This window comes from Tyto alba, unplaced genomic scaffold, assembly GCF_018691265.1.
Source record: "Tyto alba isolate M040663 unplaced genomic scaffold, T.alba_DEE_v4.0 Super-Scaffold_5, whole genome shotgun sequence".
Lineage (NCBI taxonomy): Eukaryota > Metazoa > Chordata > Aves > Strigiformes > Tytonidae > Tyto > Tyto alba.
The window spans coordinates 1,190,870-1,213,293 of record NW_024881326.1 but is presented as its reverse complement, the minus strand read 5'-3'; the positions used below and the strand labels follow the sequence as shown (position 1 = coordinate 1,213,293).

At 51.1% G+C, this 22,424-nt stretch overlaps 1 protein-coding gene across 2 annotated transcripts; it reads right to left on the bottom strand.

Annotated features, from left to right (window-relative positions):
• Positions 1–1,582: 1,582 nt before the first annotated feature.
• Positions 1,583–22,416, bottom strand: VAMP7 (vesicle associated membrane protein 7). 2 transcript variants are annotated; one of them, XM_042807220.1, is made up of 8 exons: positions 22,243–22,416; positions 15,061–15,219; positions 11,726–11,783; positions 10,955–11,092; positions 6,592–6,682; positions 5,974–6,041; positions 4,034–4,126; positions 1,583–3,447 (listed from the first exon to the last, which is right to left on the bottom strand). In XM_042807220.1, the coding sequence occupies exons 2-8, from the start codon at positions 15,204–15,206 to the stop codon at positions 3,379–3,381; spliced, it is 663 nt and encodes a 220-aa protein (XP_042663154.1). In that variant the 5' UTR covers positions 15,207–15,219; positions 22,243–22,416; the 3' UTR covers positions 1,583–3,378. The 2 variants fall into 2 exon arrangements, with proteins under 2 accessions (XP_042663154.1, XP_042663155.1); XM_042807221.1 differs by having other exon boundaries at positions 15,061–15,215.
• Positions 22,417–22,424: the final 8 nt, after the last annotated feature.

Below are 22,424 nucleotides of genomic sequence, written 5' to 3'. Positions count from 1 at the left end.
CCTGAAGTGGAAATAACCCTCCTCACGTCCGAGCAGCTTTGGAAGTCCGGGAGCCAGTTCCACCTTGCTGAAAGGGCCAAAAGGAAGGTTCCTGGTGGGAGCACTGGTGCAGCTGAGACCCGACTGGAGTTAAACACACACCTTCCCTCCCCGCACAGCCGGTGCTGCAGGGAGGCCTCTGGCCCCCCCCCGCTGAGGCTCTGCAGGTCCTGCCTGGGGAAAAGCCCAAACCTGGGCCTGTGGAACTTATTTACCTTCCCCGGGCACAGAGGGAGGAAGGAGCAGCTCCACTTCTGTTTGATTTCTCTCTTGTTGGAGAGTTTTGTCTTCACTCGGCTCCGTAGCCCAGAGGTGCATTTTCCAGGCACAGCATTTACCTGCAGCCTCCTAAGCTACTAGTTACTGGATACAGATACTTAACGGCCGGTGAAGAACAAAAACTGTCTTGAAAGGTAAAACGTTTAAGTAGTTCAAGGTTAAACTCTAGCTCAGGCTGCATCAGGCACGTGATACTGTTTCTACGAAGAACTGCAGAACAGATCTGGAGACGCGGTTTTGCCAGACCAGAGGCTGGAAAGAGAAGGAAGCAACAAGGTTAAGCGGGGCCTTACTCCTCCGGGCTTGGCTTCTGCTTGGCTTCAGGGGCATTTCCAATGTAAATCCGACAGGGACAAGCACGTGAAGAGGGTGGGCAAGGGCCCCCTGTCTGCTTTTGGGCCATAGATCAGGAACACGAAGCACAAAATCCAGCTCTTGGAACTATCAGTCACGCAGAGATGTTAATTTAGCTTTTATCCTTTCATTTTTCTAAGCCCAGCGATCTTCCAAGAGATTTTTCCCACACCAAGTGATCTCCCTTCAGCTTTCCACAGTCCACGTCATCCCGAGCCCTAGCAGGTACCACTAAAACGCCACTTTGCCTCAAACCAAGGTAACGATCAACTGAACTCAAAAGAGTTTCTGCAAGTTTAAGAGGAAATCCCAAACTCCCTCATAGTGATGCACGAGCCTTCTCCCAAAACCTCATACGCCCTCAGCGTGGTTTTGCTGCATTTTCCCAGCAAGCAGGGGCTCAGTCCCTGCCCTAAACCCTCCTGCAGCCCCGGGGTCTGCCCAGCGAAGAGGGAAGGCACCCAGTGCCGGGGATTCCCCTCAGGACAGGGGCAGGGGGGGGTTAGATCACTGAAAAGTGCCTTGAAAAATTAAGTTTTATCTCCCCTGCCTGCGTCATCGCTTCATCATTCGTGTTCTCTCCACCCCTCAGCATCCCTCCGTCCCACTTTGCACCGGGAAGCAGCGGATTCTTCCCACCACCAGAAGCAGGCCCCCCCCCCCACCCCCGTCACGTCACGACGTGAAAAACAAAAAGCAGCCTTCCAGAGCTGCGAGGCTGTGCCCAGCCATCGTGGAAACGATTTCACAGCAGGGCTTCCACGCGTGCCCCCTCCGAGCAGCCGTGGGGAGGGCCAGCAGCGTTACACCCAGGGCGACTCGGAGCCTCAGCCTCACGCTGGTCTCCTCCTCGAGTGGTTCCTACCACCAGGCTGCTAGACCCGCCTGTCACAGAACTAGGGCAAGCTGCTGGCTGTACAATAATTTTATTTAAATCGAGTTGCCTTTGTTTTTACACTAATGCCTCAGTGCATCCTTTAAAAGGGAAAGATTTTCTTTAAAAAGTATTTGTACACAGGACAACAAATCATAGAAATGAACACAGCAACATCACCAATCCCTAAAACATGCACAGTTGTACACTGAAACGGGGGGGCTGGGGGGGGCTGGAGGAGGAGGAGGAGGGAAGAGGAAGGGTGTCTCCGCTTTACAGTCGAATGCACACAACTGGAAAGAGCTGCCAGCCCAACCCTGCTGACCAGAACCACCAGGAGCCAAACACCCTTCGTTCAGTTGGAACCTCGTAGAAGACAAAGCCGCGGAATCGCAGGAGGTTTGGGGGGAAAACCCTTCCCCCAGCCCCCGCCGGGAAGCTCCGGGGGGGGGGGAAAAGCCGCCGTTCCAGGGCAGCACCCACCCGGGCTCCCCCTTCCCCGGGGGATGCGGCTCCCCCTTCCCCCACCAGCAGCTGCTTCTACAAGACCTGGGTCGTTGCTCCTGGTTCTTTTCCTGGGAACGAGCCGGGGAGCCACAGGTCGCCCCGCGCAGCCGCCGCTCAGGCTCAGCCCCCGGGGGGCCGGTGGCCACCTGGGACACACACCCAGTGGCCACCGCGGGCAGGGCAGCCCCCGGCCTCGGCACACCTCATCCCGCATTTGGTTATTAGCCTTGGGGTTTTGGTTTTTTTTTTTTTTTCTGCTTTTCAGAGGAGTACGTGCTACTACGACCAACCTCTGGAAGAGCCTTTCTTCGTCAGGCCACGGAAAAAGTAACTGTCCCGCCCCTCCAGCCTTCTGGCCCTTCTCTGTCCGCGGTTTTCAGCGCACATCCTGCCCTGCAGAAGCACAAGCGGCAGCCCCCTGACCCCTCGTGTCAAGCCAGATCAGCAGATTGGCCCCCAATTTCACCTTAGCAAGTGAGAACATCAGCACTCATTTCAGTCCACTCTCAAGAAGAGGAAAAATAACGTGTGAGAAAGCAGATACATTGCTGCAACCTTAACTATACGCAACCATCTCCTTTACTGTATTGATTTATCCACAAATTAAGGCGGGAGGGAGATGAGGAAGAAGCGAGGATGAAGAGGCAGCCGTTTCAAAACGCCGAGGTGACCCAACACCCTCCTGCCACCTGCAGAAAGACCCCCAGGAAGAGGGAGATCTCGCCCTTCGCCTTACGGTGCCCCAAAGCCCCAGCCCAAAAGCCCTTTTGTTTTGGTGCCGCCACTATTACGCCCGCACCGCGGAGACACGGCACGAGGCCGGACCCGCAGGGAGAGGCACCCGGCGCCTGTAGAAAGTGGGAGGTCACACACAGACCCAATCTTGTCCTTCTGCCATTATTTGGCTGAGCCCCCCTGAACTGTCCCCCGTCCCCCCCCCCCCGGCAGGACCGCTCTCCTCTCGCACGCTCACGTGAAAGTGCAAAGCTCTACGGGTGAGAATGCACATAACCCTCCGGAGCCGGACGTACCGCCCACCCAGCTGAGAAGGCTGTAGTTGGGACAGAAAAACAAACAAACAAACAAACAAAAAAAAAAGAAATCCCTTCAAGTACTTTAAAACAGCCCATTCTTGAGGGTCCAGCTGCAGAGCAGCCGCGACCGGCTGGGCCTGTTTGGGGTGATAAGGCAAAAAAGTCTGAAGTCCTGGAGGGATGGAAGAATGAGGAGGTGTCAGTAGTGAAAGATTAAGAGTTATTCTGTAGGTTGCTTCTTCACACTCCCGTGATTCTCGTCTCCAAGTGACCAGCACCAGTTGCCTCCAGTTACTTCTGCACACAGCTTGGCCAGGCGAGCCCTCCGCAGGCAGCTGACAGGATGATATAGATGATAACCTGGAGAGAGAAAGCACCCACCTCAGCAGAGAATTCCACTGCCCTCGCTCTGTCCACGGCTGACCTGGCCGGGCAATCAAGACACAAGCTTGGAACCCCCAGGGTGTCAAACCCCCAAAATAACTCAAATGTGCCCCCCACCACCACCCCGGGACTCTGCGCCAGCGCCGCTGCCTCCCCATCCCCGCAGCAGCGCGGGGTTAGAACCGTCCCCCCAGCCAGAGGCCGCGGTGAAAAAAAAAAAAAAAAAAAACCTACTGCAGAGCCGAGTGCCAAGGCACCAGCGGGTGTTCTGAGGCCCCAAAAGCGGCTCCAGCACGGTCCCTGCTTCAGCTCCTGACAGGGCGAGCGGGGGCAGCCGCCTCGGACAGGGACGTAGCAGCTGCACAGAACTCTCTGGGAAGCTTCTCCTATTGCCTTGGCAAATAGCTGCCCAGCCCGACGCTCCTCTCGCCTCCCACACGCCCAAAACATTCGTTTTTCCAGCCGAGGCCCCTCTGGGAGCAGAGCTGAGCACTTGCATCGGCACCTCCCACTGGTTAATGCCCGACCTAAGAGCTAAAGGTCATCGTGCTCCACTACTTACAATTGATACAATGATGATGACGATGGTAAGCTTGAGGTTCTTCATACACATGGCTCTAGCAAGGTTCCGGCTGGTAGTTTTGAAAGTGACTGACTGCAAGAGAAAGTAAAACAAGGGATTAATTCCCGAGCCTGCGGCGGGGGAAGCTGCGTCCCCAGGCGGGGAGGCTCTTCCCAGCCACCACCTCCCCCGTAACCAAAGCACTGCCCTTACCCCCTCCGGAGCCATTTCACTCCTGTGGTTACACCAGTGCAAAACTGAGCAGGCGTCAAGAGAAAACTCTCCCAAAATACTTCGGGGACAAGGTAAGAGTGTAAGAGGAAGTCCAGAACGAGGTTGGGGTTGTGCATTCCCACACTCAGCTTGGGAGAATTACAAAGAGAACCTCGCTGGGCGGGTTCTCGTTTGACTTCCAACCTTTTGGGAACTGGAGTGCTCCAGAATCTCTACGGAACTACTGATCTGATCACCACCACATCACACGCAACTTTAGCACTGAAAACACACCGGTCAAAGCCACACCACCCTTACGGCTGCTCTGGGCAGCAGCTCCACGGGAGCCGGGCAAACCTGCCTCCGGTATTTGGGCTTGCTGCGTTTTAGAGAGAGCTTGTGGTTGTCCCCTTCCCAGCCTCCTCTCCGGACCCTGCAATTCCACCCGTTCCAGGCAGGTCTGGGTCACCGAACGGCCCCAAACACCCACCAGGCTGTAACAGGTTTTCAGCCGCCTTCGCTGTGGGGCTGCGCCTGCCGCAGCACCGGGGCCGGCCAGCTCCGCAGCACGCCCTGCCCCTTCGCTCCAGGTGCTCCCCACAAACATCCCCCCCCCCCCCAACTTTTCCAGAAGAGGCTCCGCCGGGCACAACCGCATCCCCGGGGTCTCTAATTCCGACTTGACGCCGATGCCCAAGCTCGGCCACCGGCGGCACCTCGGGAGCGCTTCTCCTGCTCAGCTGCGCCAGCTCCACACCTGGGAGCGCTGCTGGATCCCCCCCCCCCTCAGTCCTCTGACCACCAGCTTCTTCAGCCCCCCCCCCCCCCCAAAGCAGGCCCTTGCCACCGCTGGGAGGGTTCCAACACGTTTGGTTTATGTACAATATTCTGGTGGTCAGGGCTCACACAGGACTGATAAGACACAGCCCACTGCTCTGAAGTTTTAACACCTTCAGCCCTGGATCTCTTACGACACTCACCGTCAGGCTGCAAGACGTTCACACTATACCCCAGCCCTTCCTTCTTGGTTTCCAAGAACCAGCATTCCCTGGGAGATCCTGTGCAGGAATTCCACCTAACGGCTGAAGGAATTCTAGTCCATTTGTCTAAAGCATGACCTGAGGTTAAACTACTACTTGCCACCAGTAAGGTTTAAACACCTGACAGCTGGAGGACAGCATTCCCTACTGGGAAAGCTCCAGGCGCCTCTACTACCTCTCCAAAGCACCAATAGTTTTTGCCAGCTTAGAGCTGTTTGGATTTCTTGTCACTCCGGATAAAGAGTGGATTTTCCCCGCCTTGAGCACAAGAAACACCAACAGCTTGTGCTGGCAGCGTGTCAGCACTGGTTGTAGCGAGCAGGAACAAGCTGAAGCTGATTCCTTACCAGGACGGGGCAGCAGGTCTTTGGGAGCAGAGGTTTTGGTATTTAGCAGTCACCCACAAACCCCAGCGGGACCGGTGGGACACGGGACGGCCACGCACGGGCTACCTGCATCCTCCTCAAGGAGCTGCAGGGCCGGGATGCGGCTTGTGGAACAGTGACGAGGGGGGGAATGAGACGGGACTTGTGCCTGACACAGGGAAGGATTATCTGGAGACCTGGGAGCTTCGGGGTCTGTTAAAAAGTGGCTCTAGATGCTGGTCTCCGCCCCCGCTGCTCACCGTGAGCACAAGTGATGCAGAAACACTATTTCCCCCCTTGCGAAGTTCCTGCCCGGACTTACCGAATCCACAAGATTCTCTGTTTTATCGATCAGCAACTCCAGCTTCTCCCCTCTTTGTGCCACAAGGTCTGGAGAAAGAGACAAAAATCCCAATCCGCAGGTGAAACCCCAAGCGCAAAAAAAAGCTGCTTCCGATCCCCAAACCCAACCGCAGGCCAGGAGCTCTTGGCAGCGGCTCCTCAGGCACGAGGCAGCTGGCAGCCTTTCAGACTGCCAGGCAGTAGCGCTTGGGGAACAGGTTCACAAGACCCAGGCGGCATTTCAGGACTGACCTGACTCTGGTTTGACCAATTCCAGGTCTAACCCTCTATTTTAAGTGGTCAGACTTGTCGAAAGCCAAACCAGAGTCTGACACACACACACACACAAAAAATAAAATCTACCAAGGAGCTTTTTTCCTCACAGCAGCTGCGGGAAAACCACGGTGACAAACACCCACTCCAGAGCGCGCTCTGCCCCGTCACAAGCTGGGCCAGCTCATCTCGGCGCTCCTCGCACCCACGGGCCACCCTCAAAGCCCAACACAGCTTGTAAACTCGGAGCTCGAGTTTGGGACCACCCCCCCCTCTTCATCAGAGGGGCCCCTCCCCACCAGCACGGGGAGGGGAAGCCGGGTACCTATGTTTCGAACCATGATTCCTTTAAGTTCATCGATCTGAGCTTGCGTCTCCACCACCTGGTCGGCGCCCTTGCTCTCCGAGTGGTATTTCTGTAAGAAAGGAACAGTCGGTGAAAGCGGGGACCCCCAACGCTGCCCTTCGGTTCCTTAAGACTAAAACAGGCACCTCCTGGTCACTGCGGAACAGCGCACACACAAAAAAAAAAAAAAAGAAAAAAATGTGAGTTTTCAAATTACCCGGGACGTTTGTAAGTGGGCAGCAGACCAAAACCCGACCCCCTCAGCCACTTGCAGGTCACGCGCGTCCGTCTGCTCCGCCCGAGCTGCGAGGGAAGCAGCTGCCTGCAACTTCCAGAGCGCCCAGGAAGAACAGCCCCCTCTGAAAGCCTAAGCAGTTGGCAGCGAGGAAGGGAAGTCAGGACAAGAATCTGGGCGAGACGGGTCACTAAACGCCTTGGGGGGGGGGGTCCCGCTCCCACGCGTGGGTTCTGCCAAAAAACCCCGCGCACCCTTCCGGTCAGCCCTTCCCCTTCCATTCTCCTCCCTTCAGTGAGGGGGCTTTGGCTCAAAGGCTGTCCTCCAGCTTTTGAGATCGTCAGTGAACCTTTGGTGACTGCGGGGTTCGGGCTGGTGGGCGAGGGAAGCGCCGACGCCCCCAGGCGAAAAGGAGTCTCAGAGCGTTCGCAGAATCAAAGGAGGGAAACTGAGGTGAGGCCAGCGTTGAAGTTTTGCTATTTCTGGATTGATTTTAAGTCACTGCTCTCATCGCAGGTCCCCTGCAGTCGAGCACTGCTCACCCCAGCTCCCTTTCAGTCACATTCACCCGGGGAAACGGGCCTCTAGCAAAACACACAGGTAAACCGCTCTTTTCCTCAAAACTTGCAGCCACTTCACGGCCACCTGAAGACCTGCACGAAGCATCTCTGCTTTAACAAGAGACCATCTAAGGAGCCTGACAGCAGAGGCTCCCGACTGCTCTACTTCAGGACTACCCCGTGGCTACTTAAACCCCAATTTTCTTCCGAGAAGGTGCTCGATGTGCATCCATTTCTGACAACACGGGACGCAAGAGTCTCCGACGCTAACGGCATCCACGTACTCGGGTCATGATTAATGGCTATAGCACTGAACGCCCCTTCTCCTCTGAAGTTTGTTTTTCAGAAGGTGCAGAACTGGCACGCTATCAAAGCTGGTCACTGGTTTTACTGGAAGCTTGGCCTCCCTTTTCCAGTATCATCTGCGCGCTACGCCTGAGCTCTGGCGCGATCGCTGAGCTGCCACCCGATCTCTTCCTCCGCCCGTGGCCACACACCAGTTAAACTCTTTAAATTACAGGAATCACCCAGATAACAGCCCTGCTCTGGCTCTACGTGTAACTGGGCTCTCGTCTCAGCAGGTTTTAGGGCCATTTGAGGGAAGAGCTTTCTGTCATCGCTTAACTGCTATTAGTTGATGCCTGGATTTCTATCAGTATGCAAAAGCTAAGGTGGGCAGCTCCTCTCGTGCTTTAGAGAGATGGAAAGGCTGGGATTTAGAGAGGAATATCAGCACCCTGGCTCCTCCGATAAGGCAATTCATTCAGCTTATTCCAGCCACAAACAGCTTATAGTTTGATGAGTCATCATTTCATAGTCTCAAATCTCTATATATCAAAGCCTGGTGGAGAAGAAAAACTCAGTCCTATCACCCATAGGAAGTTCATCTGATTTATTACGTGCAATGCATTAGGCCCTTCTGGAGCCACACTGGCATTATCATTCATTGCTTTCCACCTGCTGCGTAAGCTGCAGAACAGCTTCTGCAGTCAACTATTTGCAACTCCACATGCCCCAGACCACCCCCGCTAGTCACCCAGGGCACCAGCACCAACGGCTCCTTTCACCAAACTCCAACACAACCCTCAGGCAGCAACGGGGCAAGCGCAAGCCCTCACTTCACCTTCACCCACCTCGGAGTCCCGCCGTCACCCTGCACCTCAACGGGCAACTCTCACTGCTGGAGAGCATCACAAAGCTTGCCCGGTTCCTACACTCGCAGGCCAGAGCTGCGCTCGCGGGTCAGCAGCACAGGGCCTCCCCTCCTGCGCCTGTGACAGCACCAAACCTGGCACTTCCAGTAGATCGGGGGGGGAAAAAAGCCAAGCCCTTCACGGAGAGGGGGAGCAGCAGCACCAACCCGCTCACCAGCCACAGCAGAGCAAAGGGAGAACCTCCTCCATCCTCACGGACAGCACCAGGTGTAGTCGCCCCGGGTACAGATTGTGCGCAAGCTCTGAAAGGCAATATTCCAAGGACACCTCCTCTTTAATTCAAGAGAGGTCTCAAAACCAACTCAAAAGTACCCCCAAAACAGCGCTGCTCAGGTTATGAGGTTGTTTCTAGTCAATTGAGGACTCTTAAGTCTTCAACAGAAGATTCAAAACACCTGCAGACGGTATAGCCTGAGGTTCTGTGCACTAATAAGGCTACTGATAATACGAGTTGCAGGGCAGCTATTTATTCCTTCTCTATTTTCCATCTGACTTCATTAATTTAATTTGACCTTACGTCCTGTGCTTTCCCCAGGCCTCTTTTTCTCTGCAGGTGCTGGAAGTACAGCACTGCAGACCAAACACCAGGGAGAAGTGCAACATTCCCACTACCTTAACAGCTCCTATGTTAAGAGCAGCCCGATCCCCCACCTAGAGCAACTGCTCCCTGCTTTCTCTCCTCCTCTCCCCCACAAAGAAACCCAAGGGAAGCAGGGCAGGGTGGAGTTTGCAGACCCAGGTGACATATCAAGTCAAGCATTAAGATCTGTGAAATGCATCTCATTCTAGAGAGGGCTGAAGGGAAATGCAAACACTGCGCTGTGCACTTCAACACTTCAGGGGCTCCACCCATACACTGCTGCGAATAAAATACATCGAGGAACACAACTATTTCAATTCCTTCTCCCGTCTGGCAGCGGTGGGCTTTGCCACACCTCAGATGCAATACGCAGCAAGCAAAGCACTTCTGTGGAAGGGGATGGTAGCATCAGGGCTCTGTCCGATTCCTGTGGTAAGCAAAGTAAGCGCACAGCGCCCTGCGCTTCGCGAGGCAAGCAGATTCCAGCCCAGCCTTTCCCTTCAGGAGCCCAGAGTAGCTAGAATAGAGTGCTCTGAATGCTAGAAGTTTCTTGAGGAGGAGATGGACAGCGTTCTGTACGTGCCCCGACAGCAACCAGCAGAACTCTGCTCTAGCTGAGATGTCGGCGGGGCCGATAAAATCAGTGCCAGCCGGGGAACGCGGCAGCTCCAGCAGCTGCGCGGGTGGCAAAGCCAGGGCAGCCCCCTCCCGTCTCACAGGGCAGGAGAGGGGGGCCACTACGACCCCCCCTGCCAACCACCACGCTGGCCCCTGGCCCCGCGAGACCCGACCCTTAACCCCCCTGCTGCAGGCAGGACCCCGGCGGCCGTGGCTCTGCCCCCCCAGCCCTGCGTGTGCTGCTCTTCAGCGCCTGCACAGGCGCCGCGGGCCCGGCCGTCGTCCTCCCTCCAGACTGGAATCACACTGGTGGAGCAACTCAGCTGGGAAAGGCTACACTGCCTGCAGCCCCTCGGCTCGGAATCCAGCATCATCCTAAACAGCCTCAGCTGAAAAGTGCAAGGTGAGGGTGAAATAGATATTCCCCTCACTCTTCTAGTACTCTCACACTTTGAGTTTTGGGGTTGGAAAGGCCCAAGGCTAAACTCAACTCAGAGAACGCAGGCCATTTCACGTGTCATTTATCCTGCTCTTTAACCCCCTACCTATCTGGGGAATGGGAATCCCTGGAGCCTCTGTCCAAGCTGGAGAATCTACCACGGTTCTGTACAGAGCACCTGACTGTGATGCAAACCCAGTTTTCTCTCCTTCTGAAAAGGAGGCAGCATCAGAAGCAAATACCCTGTCCCGCTCCAGCAGTGTGCCACTGGAACGACTATGAAGTAAGGAGAGAAGTGAGAGGCAGTTAGTGATCATTAGAAACTAAACTTCAGAACTTGAGTATAACAAAAATGGAGTAACATGTGTTTGTCTTGCTCTTAGTGACAGTGATGTCAGCTCACACTGGAGCGGCAACCGGAACCGGGTTTGTCACCTCAGATGTCACCACTCAGACCTAATCTCCAGAGCAGCGACCTGGTACGAACAGTCAGGGCATCACTATCAACCCCAACTCATTTTTACCAAAGCAGTGAAGCAACCCAGATGCAGGGTAAGCGTGGGGAGAAGAGCCAGTTCCCCTGGCTTTATACCCAGACTCAGCATCACGCCTCAGTTCCAAGCGAGAAAATAAAAGGAGAATTTCAGGGGAGAAGTTTGGCTTGTTAGGGAAATCCCATTTAGCAACAGATCTCACCAGCTGTGCAGCTAAGACACTTGAGAACTCGCTGTTCATTGCATAGGGAAGGGCTGTCTGTGCTCTTGAGCCATATGTGGTCTGAAACCTCTTCTTGATTTCATTCAGGAAGTTGAAGGCTCTGGATCGTTCAAAGTCCTGGAAGGAAGAGAGCAGACCACGTCCAGAGCTGTGTCAAGGCAGGAATAATGAAGCATAACGGGGCACGGAGCCAGTTGCAGAGAAACTGTAATTATCAGTTCTTAGCAGGCATGCTGTACAGAACTGTGGGCTCTGATTGCTTATCCTGGGGTTTGAACAGCACCCAGATTTCAGTCTCAGCCTCCTGGACGTCAGTTGGCAGCAGACTTTACTGGGGTGTCCACAGTTCTAATTCTGTGCCTGGTACCTTTTTCCAGTGAGGGAGAAGTTTTTGCTCCAACGCTTCCAGAACTGAGGAACATTATGTGTATTTCAGTGACAATTAAAGGCTAGCCCCTGCATCTAGATTCTACTGCACTGGGGCTGCTAAGAAACTAGGCAAACCCAAGAACTGAACCGCAAAACTATTCACATGCATTTGAGTTCCAGGCTTAGACTTCAAAGCTGGAGCTGATGTGACTGAGAACACAAGCAGTAGCTCCAATGGAACGTAAAGGCACCTCAGATTAGCATCCATTATTGATTTCCTTTGACATACAGATACAAAAAAAGAAAAAAAAAAAAAAACAACAAAAAAACCAAAACCTGCAAAGAACCTGTGCGCGCAATAGCTGGAGCCAAAATACTTACGTCATCTGTGATGCAAAGGTATATAATCCTGTCTTGGCAGATGTAATGAAACAGATAACTGCAGAGAAGAAAAAAAATAAAAGGTCATTTGGAACTGCCACGGGATTAATCTTCTAGAAGACACTATTGCCTGTAAGGCCTTCAGGAGCTGGAGAAGAGCAAATTCCAGTTACCCTGCAGGAAATCACAGGTGCCAACATACCCCTGCCACCTTTGTTCAGGGAAGTGTCTCCATTCCTGCAAACTACACTCAATTAGAGACTGCCTCTGTGTTAAAGAGTCTCTGGCCTCACGTATTGCGTAGTACTCCAGGCTTAGCAAGAGCTCTGGGACATTTAGTTGCTAAACCACCCCAGCTCCACATTCTTTTAGCTACTTCTAAGAAGACAACCTCGACAGGATACCCAGGGGTAAGATTTATGACTAATAATCCTAATCCATGTGCATGCAAGCATCCATGCACGAGCTCACGTGTGACAAGCTGCAATTAATTAGAGCAACTCAAAAGGTAATAATTCAGCGAGGCTGGCTGGTGCAGAGACTTGCTGCTTTAGCCTTGTTTGTACCACCCCTGCGTTGCGCTGCCTTTGGTTTTCATCGCAAAGGCCAAGAGACAAAAGCAGCCACAGCAGAAAATGAATTAGATGGAACAACAATCAGGCTAAACAGGCTTGAATCACGTGGCTAAGTTAACTCTTCGTGCAAAGATGCCTCCGGTGGTGCTGAGAGAACACAGATGTCAGTTAAACGCAACCCTCACTATCCTGAAAAACAGTGCAAACCAGTTCAAAGCAGTATTTTCCTACCAAAATTAAAGCAAGCTGTTATTTTAGGCCCACCAGGAAAAAAAAAAAAAAAAAAACCACCACGCCTTAGTTTGTACATAACTAAACCCAAACCAGAACTGATTAGAGCATTCTAGTTCAACGCTCTGGCTTTGGCTGTTGCTCTTTTATTACATTGCCCCCTCACCACCATTTGATGCTGCAGCAGGTGATGTATTCTTCTGACGAGTACAGCAGGACAAAATAGGAATAGAGTTGCAAAAAGGCCACACAAATACTTTGGGTTTTTTTTTTGTGGTTTTTTTTTTTGTTTTGTTTTGTTTTTTGTTTTTGTTTTTTTTTGTTTTTTTTGGGTTTGGTTTTTTTTTTTCCCCCCTAATTAAAAAACTCAATGCGTCCTTTCACTTTGACATCTGTGTATTTCCAAAAGTTTCCCCAGTAAGCGTGCGGACCCTCACACAAGCTCCAGAACAAAAGCAAGTTAATGCAGGTGCGGCACAGCGGTCGCCTTGTACAGCTCAGGAGTTTTCAAACTCAGGTTTTGTATTCTGTAAATAAGACAACACTGAATTAAGCTTTAGGGGTGGGCCAGGAGTATAGTTTACTGCCCTTAAGGTCTGTTCTCATAAAAAGAAAAAAAAAAAACCCTGCATATCCACAACTATCACCCCTCCTTCCTAAAAGGAGAGAGGTAAAGCTTGTCTGGTACTACCTTGTAAGCTCCCTAGTGACTTGTAGAAGAATCCTAACAGCAGAGACAGAATAACCCCAAAAACTCCTGCTGCTAGAGGGCTAGTTTTCCTTGGAGATTATATAAGAGACACGGAAGCTCTTAAAACCAAAAAGAAATCATTAAATGAGCTTAAGCAGTCCAAACAAAGTTAAGAGACTCAAGTTTTTTCCTGTTTCAGAAGAGAAGAAATGATCCTAGACAGATAACAGGGCAATTTTCTACCCTGCAAGCCGAGACCCTGGCAAGGCAGAAGGATCCCCGAAACCTTACAGACAGGAAGAACAACCCCTTGTGCTCACTCAGCTTCACAGCTTTCACGTTCTGCCCAGTTATCACGGTCAAGGGAGAAAAGAGGCTTTTCTATATCTCTAGAAACCAAAACCCTTGGGTTTTGACAGCAGGAAGAAGTTCCCAGCTTCAAGTATGTGCGTGTGAAAATAGGAACTCTCCCCTCCCCTAGAGGGAAGGCAGGGTTGGCAGGTTCCGACCGAAGAGGTGGGTGTCCAAATCACAGGAAAAAAAAAAAAAGCCAAAATAAGACTTGTCAGAAGAGACTAACTTTGGCAGGGGAGACACACTGATGCTAAGCTCAGTGCCCAGGGCTGCAGAATGGCACCTCTATGGTTTAACAGCACAGTGCAAAGCAGAACAACCGCAAACAGCAAGGATCTTCTGCTACATTTGTTAAATCCTCATTAAGGAAACGGTAATGAGCAAAAGATTGTACGCTTCGCAGCATGCTTTGCAAGCATAGATGCATTAGTTATCTATCTCTCAGTGCTCCCCAGCAAAGAACAAACCAATCTCTACCACCATTCAAGTTTTCACCTCTAAAAATGCACTACAGCACCCCTGAAACTCAACTTTGTAGTTGGTTGAACAGCACTCAAGGCAAATTTAAAACAAAAGAAAATAACCGTACCCTTAAAGTTACAGTATGGAAAAAAAAAAAAAAGTTTCAGCATCCAAAGTGCTTTAGATCACAGGGCAGGCAGCTTCCCCAGAAAGCTCTCCCCCAGGGACTTCTAGTGCTCCTAAGCCAGGGAAGGATGCAGGAAAACTACCCCAGTTCTTATCTCCGGAATCCTCGGGCAGCCAAAACAGCTCTCACACAGCAGCTTGGGCAATACTGAGAATCCAGCCACACTGCCAATTCCAAAGACAGAGCTGAAGTAGGGTCCAACACTTCTGAATTTGCTTTTTCCACAGTTCTCTCCTTTGTTTGCACACCAGCACCCTGACTTACCTATTTTATATGTGCAGTAAGTCAGCACAGTCTCAGGAGATGCAACATCTAATCCCTCCAATTCTATCAACGTTGACCGAGGGCTGCTCAGAGATCTACGCCAGCCTGGGAAAAATCCTTCTGTCCCCCAGCCTGGGTTTGTGGTAGCTCAGAATGACTCTACAACATCTGGCAGCACGACTCAAAGCAACAAGTGATTTGAGAAGGGTGACGTTTTTACCTAAAGCCATGTTCAAGCCTCAGAAAAGCCAGCAAAAGCCTCCACAAGCCAAATACCAAAGACTCCGACAGGTTGATATTCGCAGCTGAGCACCCTCCAACTCACTTCGGAGTTGTATAAAAATAGAAAACTTGGTTTTGTATCAACTGCATAAGCTAAATTCAAATCCTGGTTATGCTGCAAAGTTCTGGGGGAGATAAAAAAAAAAAAAAAAGCAGCTGTTGAACTGACTGCACATTCAAACAGCATACTAACACAGCCAAATCCCAGTCTGGCCACGCTCCATCTATTCCCATCCTCCTGCATGCTCACTAGTCTCTCCTCCCATACTCAGAGAGAAGCATTACTCACTTCCCATGTGAATAGGTCAGTTTGTTGTTTTCAGATGGTATTTTCGCCAGGATCTGCTCTGTCACCTCCAGGAAGTTTCCTCCACACCAGGCATGCTTGGCAAGGATGGTTGTGCCCCTCGCCACGACAGCAAACAGGATAGCCATGGCTTCACACTACCTGGAAATCAAAAAACTGCAAGAATTACTCACATTATTCAGCAGAGAAAGCACCATAATCTTAACAGTAGTCTCTCAGCCTTCAACGTAACGGGAGGGAGGCCTAAGCACGTTCAATACTTCGACAGGATACCACTATCAGAAAACACCTCTCATTTCCCCTTTTAGGTTCTGTTCAGAATGACACCAAGACTACAATAACCTCTAGAAGGTTTTTCTTATTTTAACTGCATGGTGTCCTACAGGCAGCGATCCCATAAGGAGTTTTGCCTACCTTGTTTCCACCTGGATTTCTAGCTATCAGCACATCTTTTTTCTCTTCAGCTGGCCCTTAAGTTTTTTCTTGCATGTTACCAACAAAGCTGCCTGCGACCAGCAAGCTCCAGATCAGAAAGGAAGTAACTGTCTTGCAGCTATGTTAACAGCAGCCCGTTACACAGACCAAGCCCACCATCCCCAACGCATGCCTCTTTAAGGGTAAGGCCTTGGCTTAGATTGCTATCAAACTGAAGTATTAAAACTACCACTTGCTTAGAGTCACACCATGCACATCCCCTTTCAATGCTCTAGAGACACTCGCTAAGGGTATGTTGTCCCAAGACTTCTGTAAAACCACGCAACCTGCCCTTCTCAAAGCCAGACAGCACATTTGCAAACCGATTTTCCTCAGCAGCACACCATTTCTACAAGCCAACACTCTTGCATACGTATCGAACAGGACAGGTTCCAGCATGTGTGTGTGTGTTTGTTTTCGAGGGCCAGACTTCCGTGAAGTGTCGAGAGTTGGAAAAACACAACTGCTCTCATATAAAGGGACACACTTAATCAGCTCAAGTATCATCACATTAATCTACAGGCAGACCCAAGATTTAACATGTGAAACCACATGTCAGACCACAGCTGTGTCATCTGCCCAGCTGATCCAGTACATCCATAAGCCTCTTTTCTGATTAGGAAAGGCTTAGGGAAGACTTCTGACCCTGCAAAACCCCCAAATCTTATTTTTCACTTTGCACTCGACTGCCCTCATGTTGCCTGCCTTGTTTTGTGTCTAGAAATGTCTGCATTCTGGCTGGAAAGATCACACACCTATTTCAATGCAACCAAGTAGCTTGGAGAGCTCTCCAGAAATAGGTATGAACAGCAGAAAAGCAGTAGTTTAACTTCAGGATGGGAGGACCACGGGCAGAAAGGCTGAACGTAGGCTACACCCAGCCAGGCTTTCCACCCCTCTGGCACTGACTGAAGTGACCTATCGATCTCTTCTGTATCAGGGCTCTGCCCTACTGAGCACTGTGCAGACAGATCTGCCCTGAAGAGCTGATGTTTTCATGCAAACTGACGGGCAAACGATCACAGCGACAGTGGAAGAGGCGGCGGAGGGATGCAGAGCTGGTAACGAGGCCGTGAAGCTGAGACACAATCACTAGCCCGCTGCATCGGGGCTCACTTAGTCTGATCTTGACAGATTCAGGCTTGGCCAGCAACAATCAGGAAATCTCCCATAGGTTTAAGAGCTCAACGTCAGAGGGGAAAAAAAGAATAAACTCGTGGATTTATTCAGAGAATAGAGTCCATGTCTAAGCTACAACCACCTGGGAGCACCGAGGCATTCAGCGCCGGCACCGCCGAAGGGAGCAGAGGGCAACGGATGAGTTTGACAAGCAGCCACAGCAAGCAAAACGGGAAGCAGAACAGCAAGAGGTCTCAAAGGACACTGCTTCAGAGCAGAGCACCCAGCCAGGCACGCTCTAGAAAACCTAAGAGTTCACAGTGCCAGTAAATGGGAAGGGAGAGCACCCCAGACAAAGGCTCGCACCATGCAGAAGCAAGTTCCCAGAACCGTTCCCCTTTGCGCTTCCTGACCAGGAACACAACAAAAGGGCATCAGTAACTGGAAGGGGGAGGAAGCACCAGAGCACTCAGCAGCAGCTCCCCCAAACAGATTTGCTGCTTTTGCTTCCTCCTGGCCTAAACCTGGCACTGCTCCCACCCATCTATGTGCCCCTTCATTTCTCCCAAGGGCAGGAGGGAAGCCCCCTGCGCTGCTTTGCACTGCTTGCTTCTTGTTTACCCTGTCTCAGAGCAAGACCAGTTTTCAGAACAAAGGGAACTTGTTGCATTTACCTGCTGCTCTTTTTGGCACCACAGCTTCCCTTGCCCCCACTTACTGCATCCAAGCGCCCACACACCACTTGTTTCCCATCCACTGCTCCCACCTAGGTGCCAACCTCATCTCGACATGGCTCAGGGATTCAAACAACAGGATTTATATCCAGCTGCCACGCTTGCACAAAGCCTGTTAGGAAGAAGGGAGGTGAAGAGTCCCCAGACCAGCAGACCCCCCCTTTCACTCCTGGTGAAGGAACTGGGGTCTGCAAACAGCCATTCCCCTGCCCTGTCCCTCTCCCTCCTTCCAGACTGAAGCAAGCAGACTCCAGCTCGTTAAAAACATCAGTACAAAGAGGTGACAAACATCGAGGTTTGTTTTTGTTTCCTCCCACAGTCATAGGTATGCTGGCTTGCAGGCTCACAACTGGCCTGTCAGCATTGCAGAAAAAAAAAAAAATACTTTTACATCTAAGAGGAGATGAACTTTAAACATGAGGACAGGTGGTGCTTATCATGCTCAATTAAGTAGTGTTTGTGTCCACCTGAAGATTATGGAAGTTGCAGAACATGGGAAAGCAAGAGTAACAGTTTTTCCCCTTGCACACCAAGGAAACTTGTCAGCTCAAAGATATCCAAGGAGAAAAAATATAAAGCAGAGAAGAAAGTCGTGATTACTTGCTATCTGTAATATGAAAATGGAAAGAAAGTTCAAGACCAAGTTCCAGCAGAAAGAAGTAGTTCTTCGCACAATGCACCCTCCGAAGCTTGTTCCCAGGTGTTATCATGGAGGAAAAAGAGTTCACCTGAGCTCAGAAAGTAACCGACAAGTTTATGGAGAAAAAGAAGCACTATTAAACAAATTATCACCCAAGCAGCCGCTCACTGGAGCCCAGGAATTTATCATGAGTTTCTTTTATTCTTCCACTGTTCCCGAGGCATCTCGCCAGTCACACCTTCGGCCTGATGCAGTACAGCCACTTGGAACACTGAGAATCACTCAATCCACGGAAGTTCGGGATTTTTTTTGTCCAGGAAGAATTACTAGGAAGAGCAGGCAGTACCCTGAAGCAGCAAAAGCAGGTGGCCTGCCAAGTCAGACCCATGGTCCAGCCGCAGTTACGACTCTCAGTACTTGAGCTCCAGGGCTGCTTTTGCTCACCACACTGCTCTCCTCGCACAGGAACAGTTAAGTTCTACAAAGGCCTGCTAAGCCCCAGCACCCCCAGTTAAGAGCGATGCCTTAATGGTGTTTAAAAGCACACTTCCAAGGCATCCTGTCATCTCTTGCAACACTTGAACTACCAGGAACATCACATGACGAGCAGAGCGCCAAGTCATTTGCGAAGCCTCGCAGAAGCCCGACCACAACCTTTTCCTTCCAGCATCGCTGAGCCAGCCTGCCAGATCTCCCTTTGCTGAGAGTGCTTTAGAGCTGCCCCACTACAGAAAATCCAACCTTCCTTCCAGAAAGCCGTATCCAGAAGAGTCCAGACTGATCAACCTGCATATATGCAGCCCATCTGGGGGTGTTCCCAGCACCAAGCTCTCTGACATCCTGCCACAAAAGACTTACTTGGCCAACTTAGCAGAGCTCACCTTTTTTTTTTTTTTAAAACCAGCCTTAAATTGCTGCATCAACCACATGTTAATTGCATTAAAGCAGGAAAAGTAGCCACAGATTCCAGTGATAATTTGCTACCTCTGGCCTTAAAAAGCTGCTCTCAGATCTTCAAAGCACAGTGCTACGGACAAGCAAGTCTGAGGGTCCCGAAGTGGGACTCCAGTGCTCTAAGTCAAGACTCCCCTACCCCTAGTTAAACACAAGCTGAGTAAGTTACTAATCACAAGTCCCCCCTCCACAGACCTAAAGATCTTTAGCCTGATGCTCGCAATGTCCTTTAAGACAGGAGTATTTGGACATGGCATTGAGCAGAAGTGCAGATTACTCAGAACTAAAACGTGAAGGAATGAGAAACTCCTTGGAACCTCCTGCAGGATCCACTACCTCCACCTGAAGAAGCTGAAGCAGAAGCCAAGCAAAACCACAAATCCAACGTGCTTAGAGGCAGATGAAACAAAACTAAGCCTTGCATAACCCAAGTTAAATGTTTATCACACCAGAGGCAAGGGCAGCCACACAGCTGATTCTGATCTTGTAAAAAGAAATGATTAACTGCCACACAACTGTTCCTAGTTTTTCCTGAGTAAAGAAACAGCAGCTCACTCCTGTCCGAGAAGGCTACAGAGAGCACATATTTTCCCAGAAAAAAAGTAACACCTGTGGTGGTCAAAACAAAAAAATAAAATAATATTCTACTGTCCAGTGCTCCACAAGTGATTCTCTACAAGCTCAGACTCATCCCCTATCCTACACACTTCAGCTTTGACTAATTTAGCCAGAAGATGCAAACTCCACGAACTGCACTTTATTCTGTCCCACTCACTGAAGACCTGATCTCTTCAGGTGCCACCAACCCTTGCTTTCCTAACAGCTAGGAACTGCTGAGCAGCACAAGTCAAAGAATTTGTGAACAATTGCAACAGCACACTGAGCTGCACCAATGCCAACAAAAGCAAGAGGAATTTATCATACAATCACGTCCCTTCAGATCCACCAAGATAGAGTTGTTTGCAATGCCCTGGCCCGTCCAACAACTGAACCAGAACCATGGTGGTGTGTGGTACAACACCAGGTCACAGCCAGGAGTAAAACACAACTAAGCTGCTTGAGCAATCGGCTGACTGCCAAGTAGCAAGAAACCAATCTCTTCATACTGCAGTCACTCAACGAACAGGACCAATATAAAGGAATGGTGGTTAAAAAAAAAAAAAATCCACAAACCCTCCCCCCCGCCACTGACACGGCAAAAGATCAGCAGCCTGCGAGGCTGTGAGTGACCAACCCAAAGATGACAAAGCCCACACAGGCAAGGAGACCCCTTAATTCCCAGAGTAGAACTACTCCAGCTTCAAACTGAGGATTAGAAAAGGGCTTAGACAACTTCTAAAAGTCTCCATTCTTTGTTAGATATTTGTGGAACTCACACTGCTGTGGCGAGAGTTCAATAGTACCACAAATAAAGCGACGCTTGTTGATGCCACGGGATCCCGCTGTCCTGTGGCAGCAAGGAAATCAACTCCCCGAAGTCACAGCCCTCAGCTTCACTTAGGAGACAACAGCCATGTACTCTGCAATGACACCCGCCGCCAGCTTTGGGCAGAATGGATTAAATGAAGTAAAGCAGATTAAAAAGGAGCATATTTCTCTCTGTAAGCAGCACCTCATGCAGCCCTGTAAAACTTGTATATTACTCTTGTTAAGAATACAAATTATTAAACTGCTAGAGAACATCTTTTCTCAAAAGTTACAAAACAGGAATTAAATCCATTAAAATCCACTCCTTTGTATAACCTACAGATCACAACGCTTTTCTATCTAAACTTACGATACAGAACGGCTGGAAGTAGCCAACACCAAACCTTCCTAAAAGAAAAAATCACTTTGAGATATCAGGAAGGCCTGGCACGGAAAGGCTCTGGATCAGCAGGGAAAGGGGGAAAAGGCTGCACTCCTCAGCCACCCCGAAAACCCCCCGGATCCAAAGAGCTCCTTAAGCAGTGCCAGAAGCATCTGGCAGCTAACAGAGATGGAGCACAAAGGTGAGTCGGGTATTGCAGCTGTCTGGCAGTGACTATTTACTCATTGCAAGTCATGCTGCGAGACGCAGCGTGCTGCTGCCTATGAGGTCTCTCATGGTGTCTGACAGAAGGGCACAGAAAAACCTGCAGCATCTTAAAGAACGCCAGAAACACAGGTTCAGCCTTCAACGTGAGGTTTAAAACTTCAGCAGGGATGACTTATTCATTTCAAGCCAGACACAAAATAACTTGTTTCTTGCTCTCACTTCACAGAAGATCTAGAATGAATTATCGGGTGGCAGTTAAGACAGCTGGGGCAAGAAGTGAACCCAGAAAATTGCACCCATCCTCCATCAGCGGTACGGCCCTTGCCAGCCAAGGGGGACTCATCAGTCCTTCTTCCCGACGAGAAGATTCACAGCCTCAGAGCCGGCACGTGATGGAGGAGATCGCTGCTTCTATTTCCAGAAATTGTCTTTATGGAGAGCAAGAGGCATCGCATTACTGCTGGTTTTAAACATGAAACAAGTGTAGGTGTTGCAACGCTGCAAGTTGCAAACTGCCAGACTGCAGCAAGAAGACCATTTAAGTAGGGTGACTTCAGCAGAAAGAAGTCTGGACTTCCCTTTAACCCTTCCTTGTCATCTCCAAATTCTTATTACTTTACAGGATATTCCAGCATTAAGCCCTGGAAATTATTTGTTCACTCGAAGCCTGCAAAGCATGACATTCATGCAGCAACTTAAGAGAAGTCCAGCTTCCTCTGGGCCTGCAGTGCTTACATCAGGTACCTCCACTTCATCCTTACAGAAACAAATCGCTAGATAAGATCAATCCAGCGTCTCTTCCAGGCCCACCACCTTTTTCCAGAAGGCAGCGTGGCATATTTGGGAAGGGTGAAGGAAGGGACTATGACAGCTACTGAAGGCACAACCCTCTAGAGAGGCGACACATACACTCTGAAGCACGCTTACACACCGCATCCCCCATCACAAGGCTAACCGTAATTATTTATCGCTATCCAGTCTTTAAAATCCACGCGAGCTTTTGCTCCCAGTGACACCGGTAACGCCAGGGTTAAGGCCTCCCCCCCCCCCCCCCCCCCCCCCCTCCCCGGCCCGCCCAGGCCCGTACTCCCGCAACCGGCCTCCCCAGCCCAACGCCCGCTGACACCGACCGGGGTGCCCGACCGCCGGCACCCCCGGGGCAGCCGCCGCCGCCTCCTCCTCCCTCAGCCCCGACGGCTCCGCGGCCCTTCCGGGCCCAACCTCACCTCCCGCGGGGGGGGGCGGTAGGGACGGCAACCGGCGGCAGAGCCGCTCGCTTGAGGGCTCCGCACGCTCCTCCTGAGGGGCCCGGCCGCCGCGGCAGGAGGGAGCGCTCGGTTAACCGGCTCCCCCCCCCGCCACCCCCTGCCCCGGTACCGGGCCGCCGCGACGCGCAGTGCCTGCCGGG

What these genes read in the sequence shown, in the direction of transcription:
- VAMP7 (XM_042807220.1), bottom strand. Translation starts at nt 15,206, where the DNA reads ATGGCTATCCTGTTTGCTGTCGTGGCGAGGGGCACAACCATCCTTGCC. An exon ending in CTGACCTATTCACATGGGAA is followed by an intron (nt 11,784 to 15,060) that starts GTGAGTAATGCT and finishes TCTTCTCTGCAG; the next exon opens with TTATCTGTTTCATTACATCT. An exon ending in CAGAGAATCTTGTGGATTCG is followed by an intron (nt 4,127 to 5,973) that starts GTAAGTCCGGGC and finishes TTTCTCTTGCAG; the next exon opens with TCAGTCACTTTCAAAACTAC.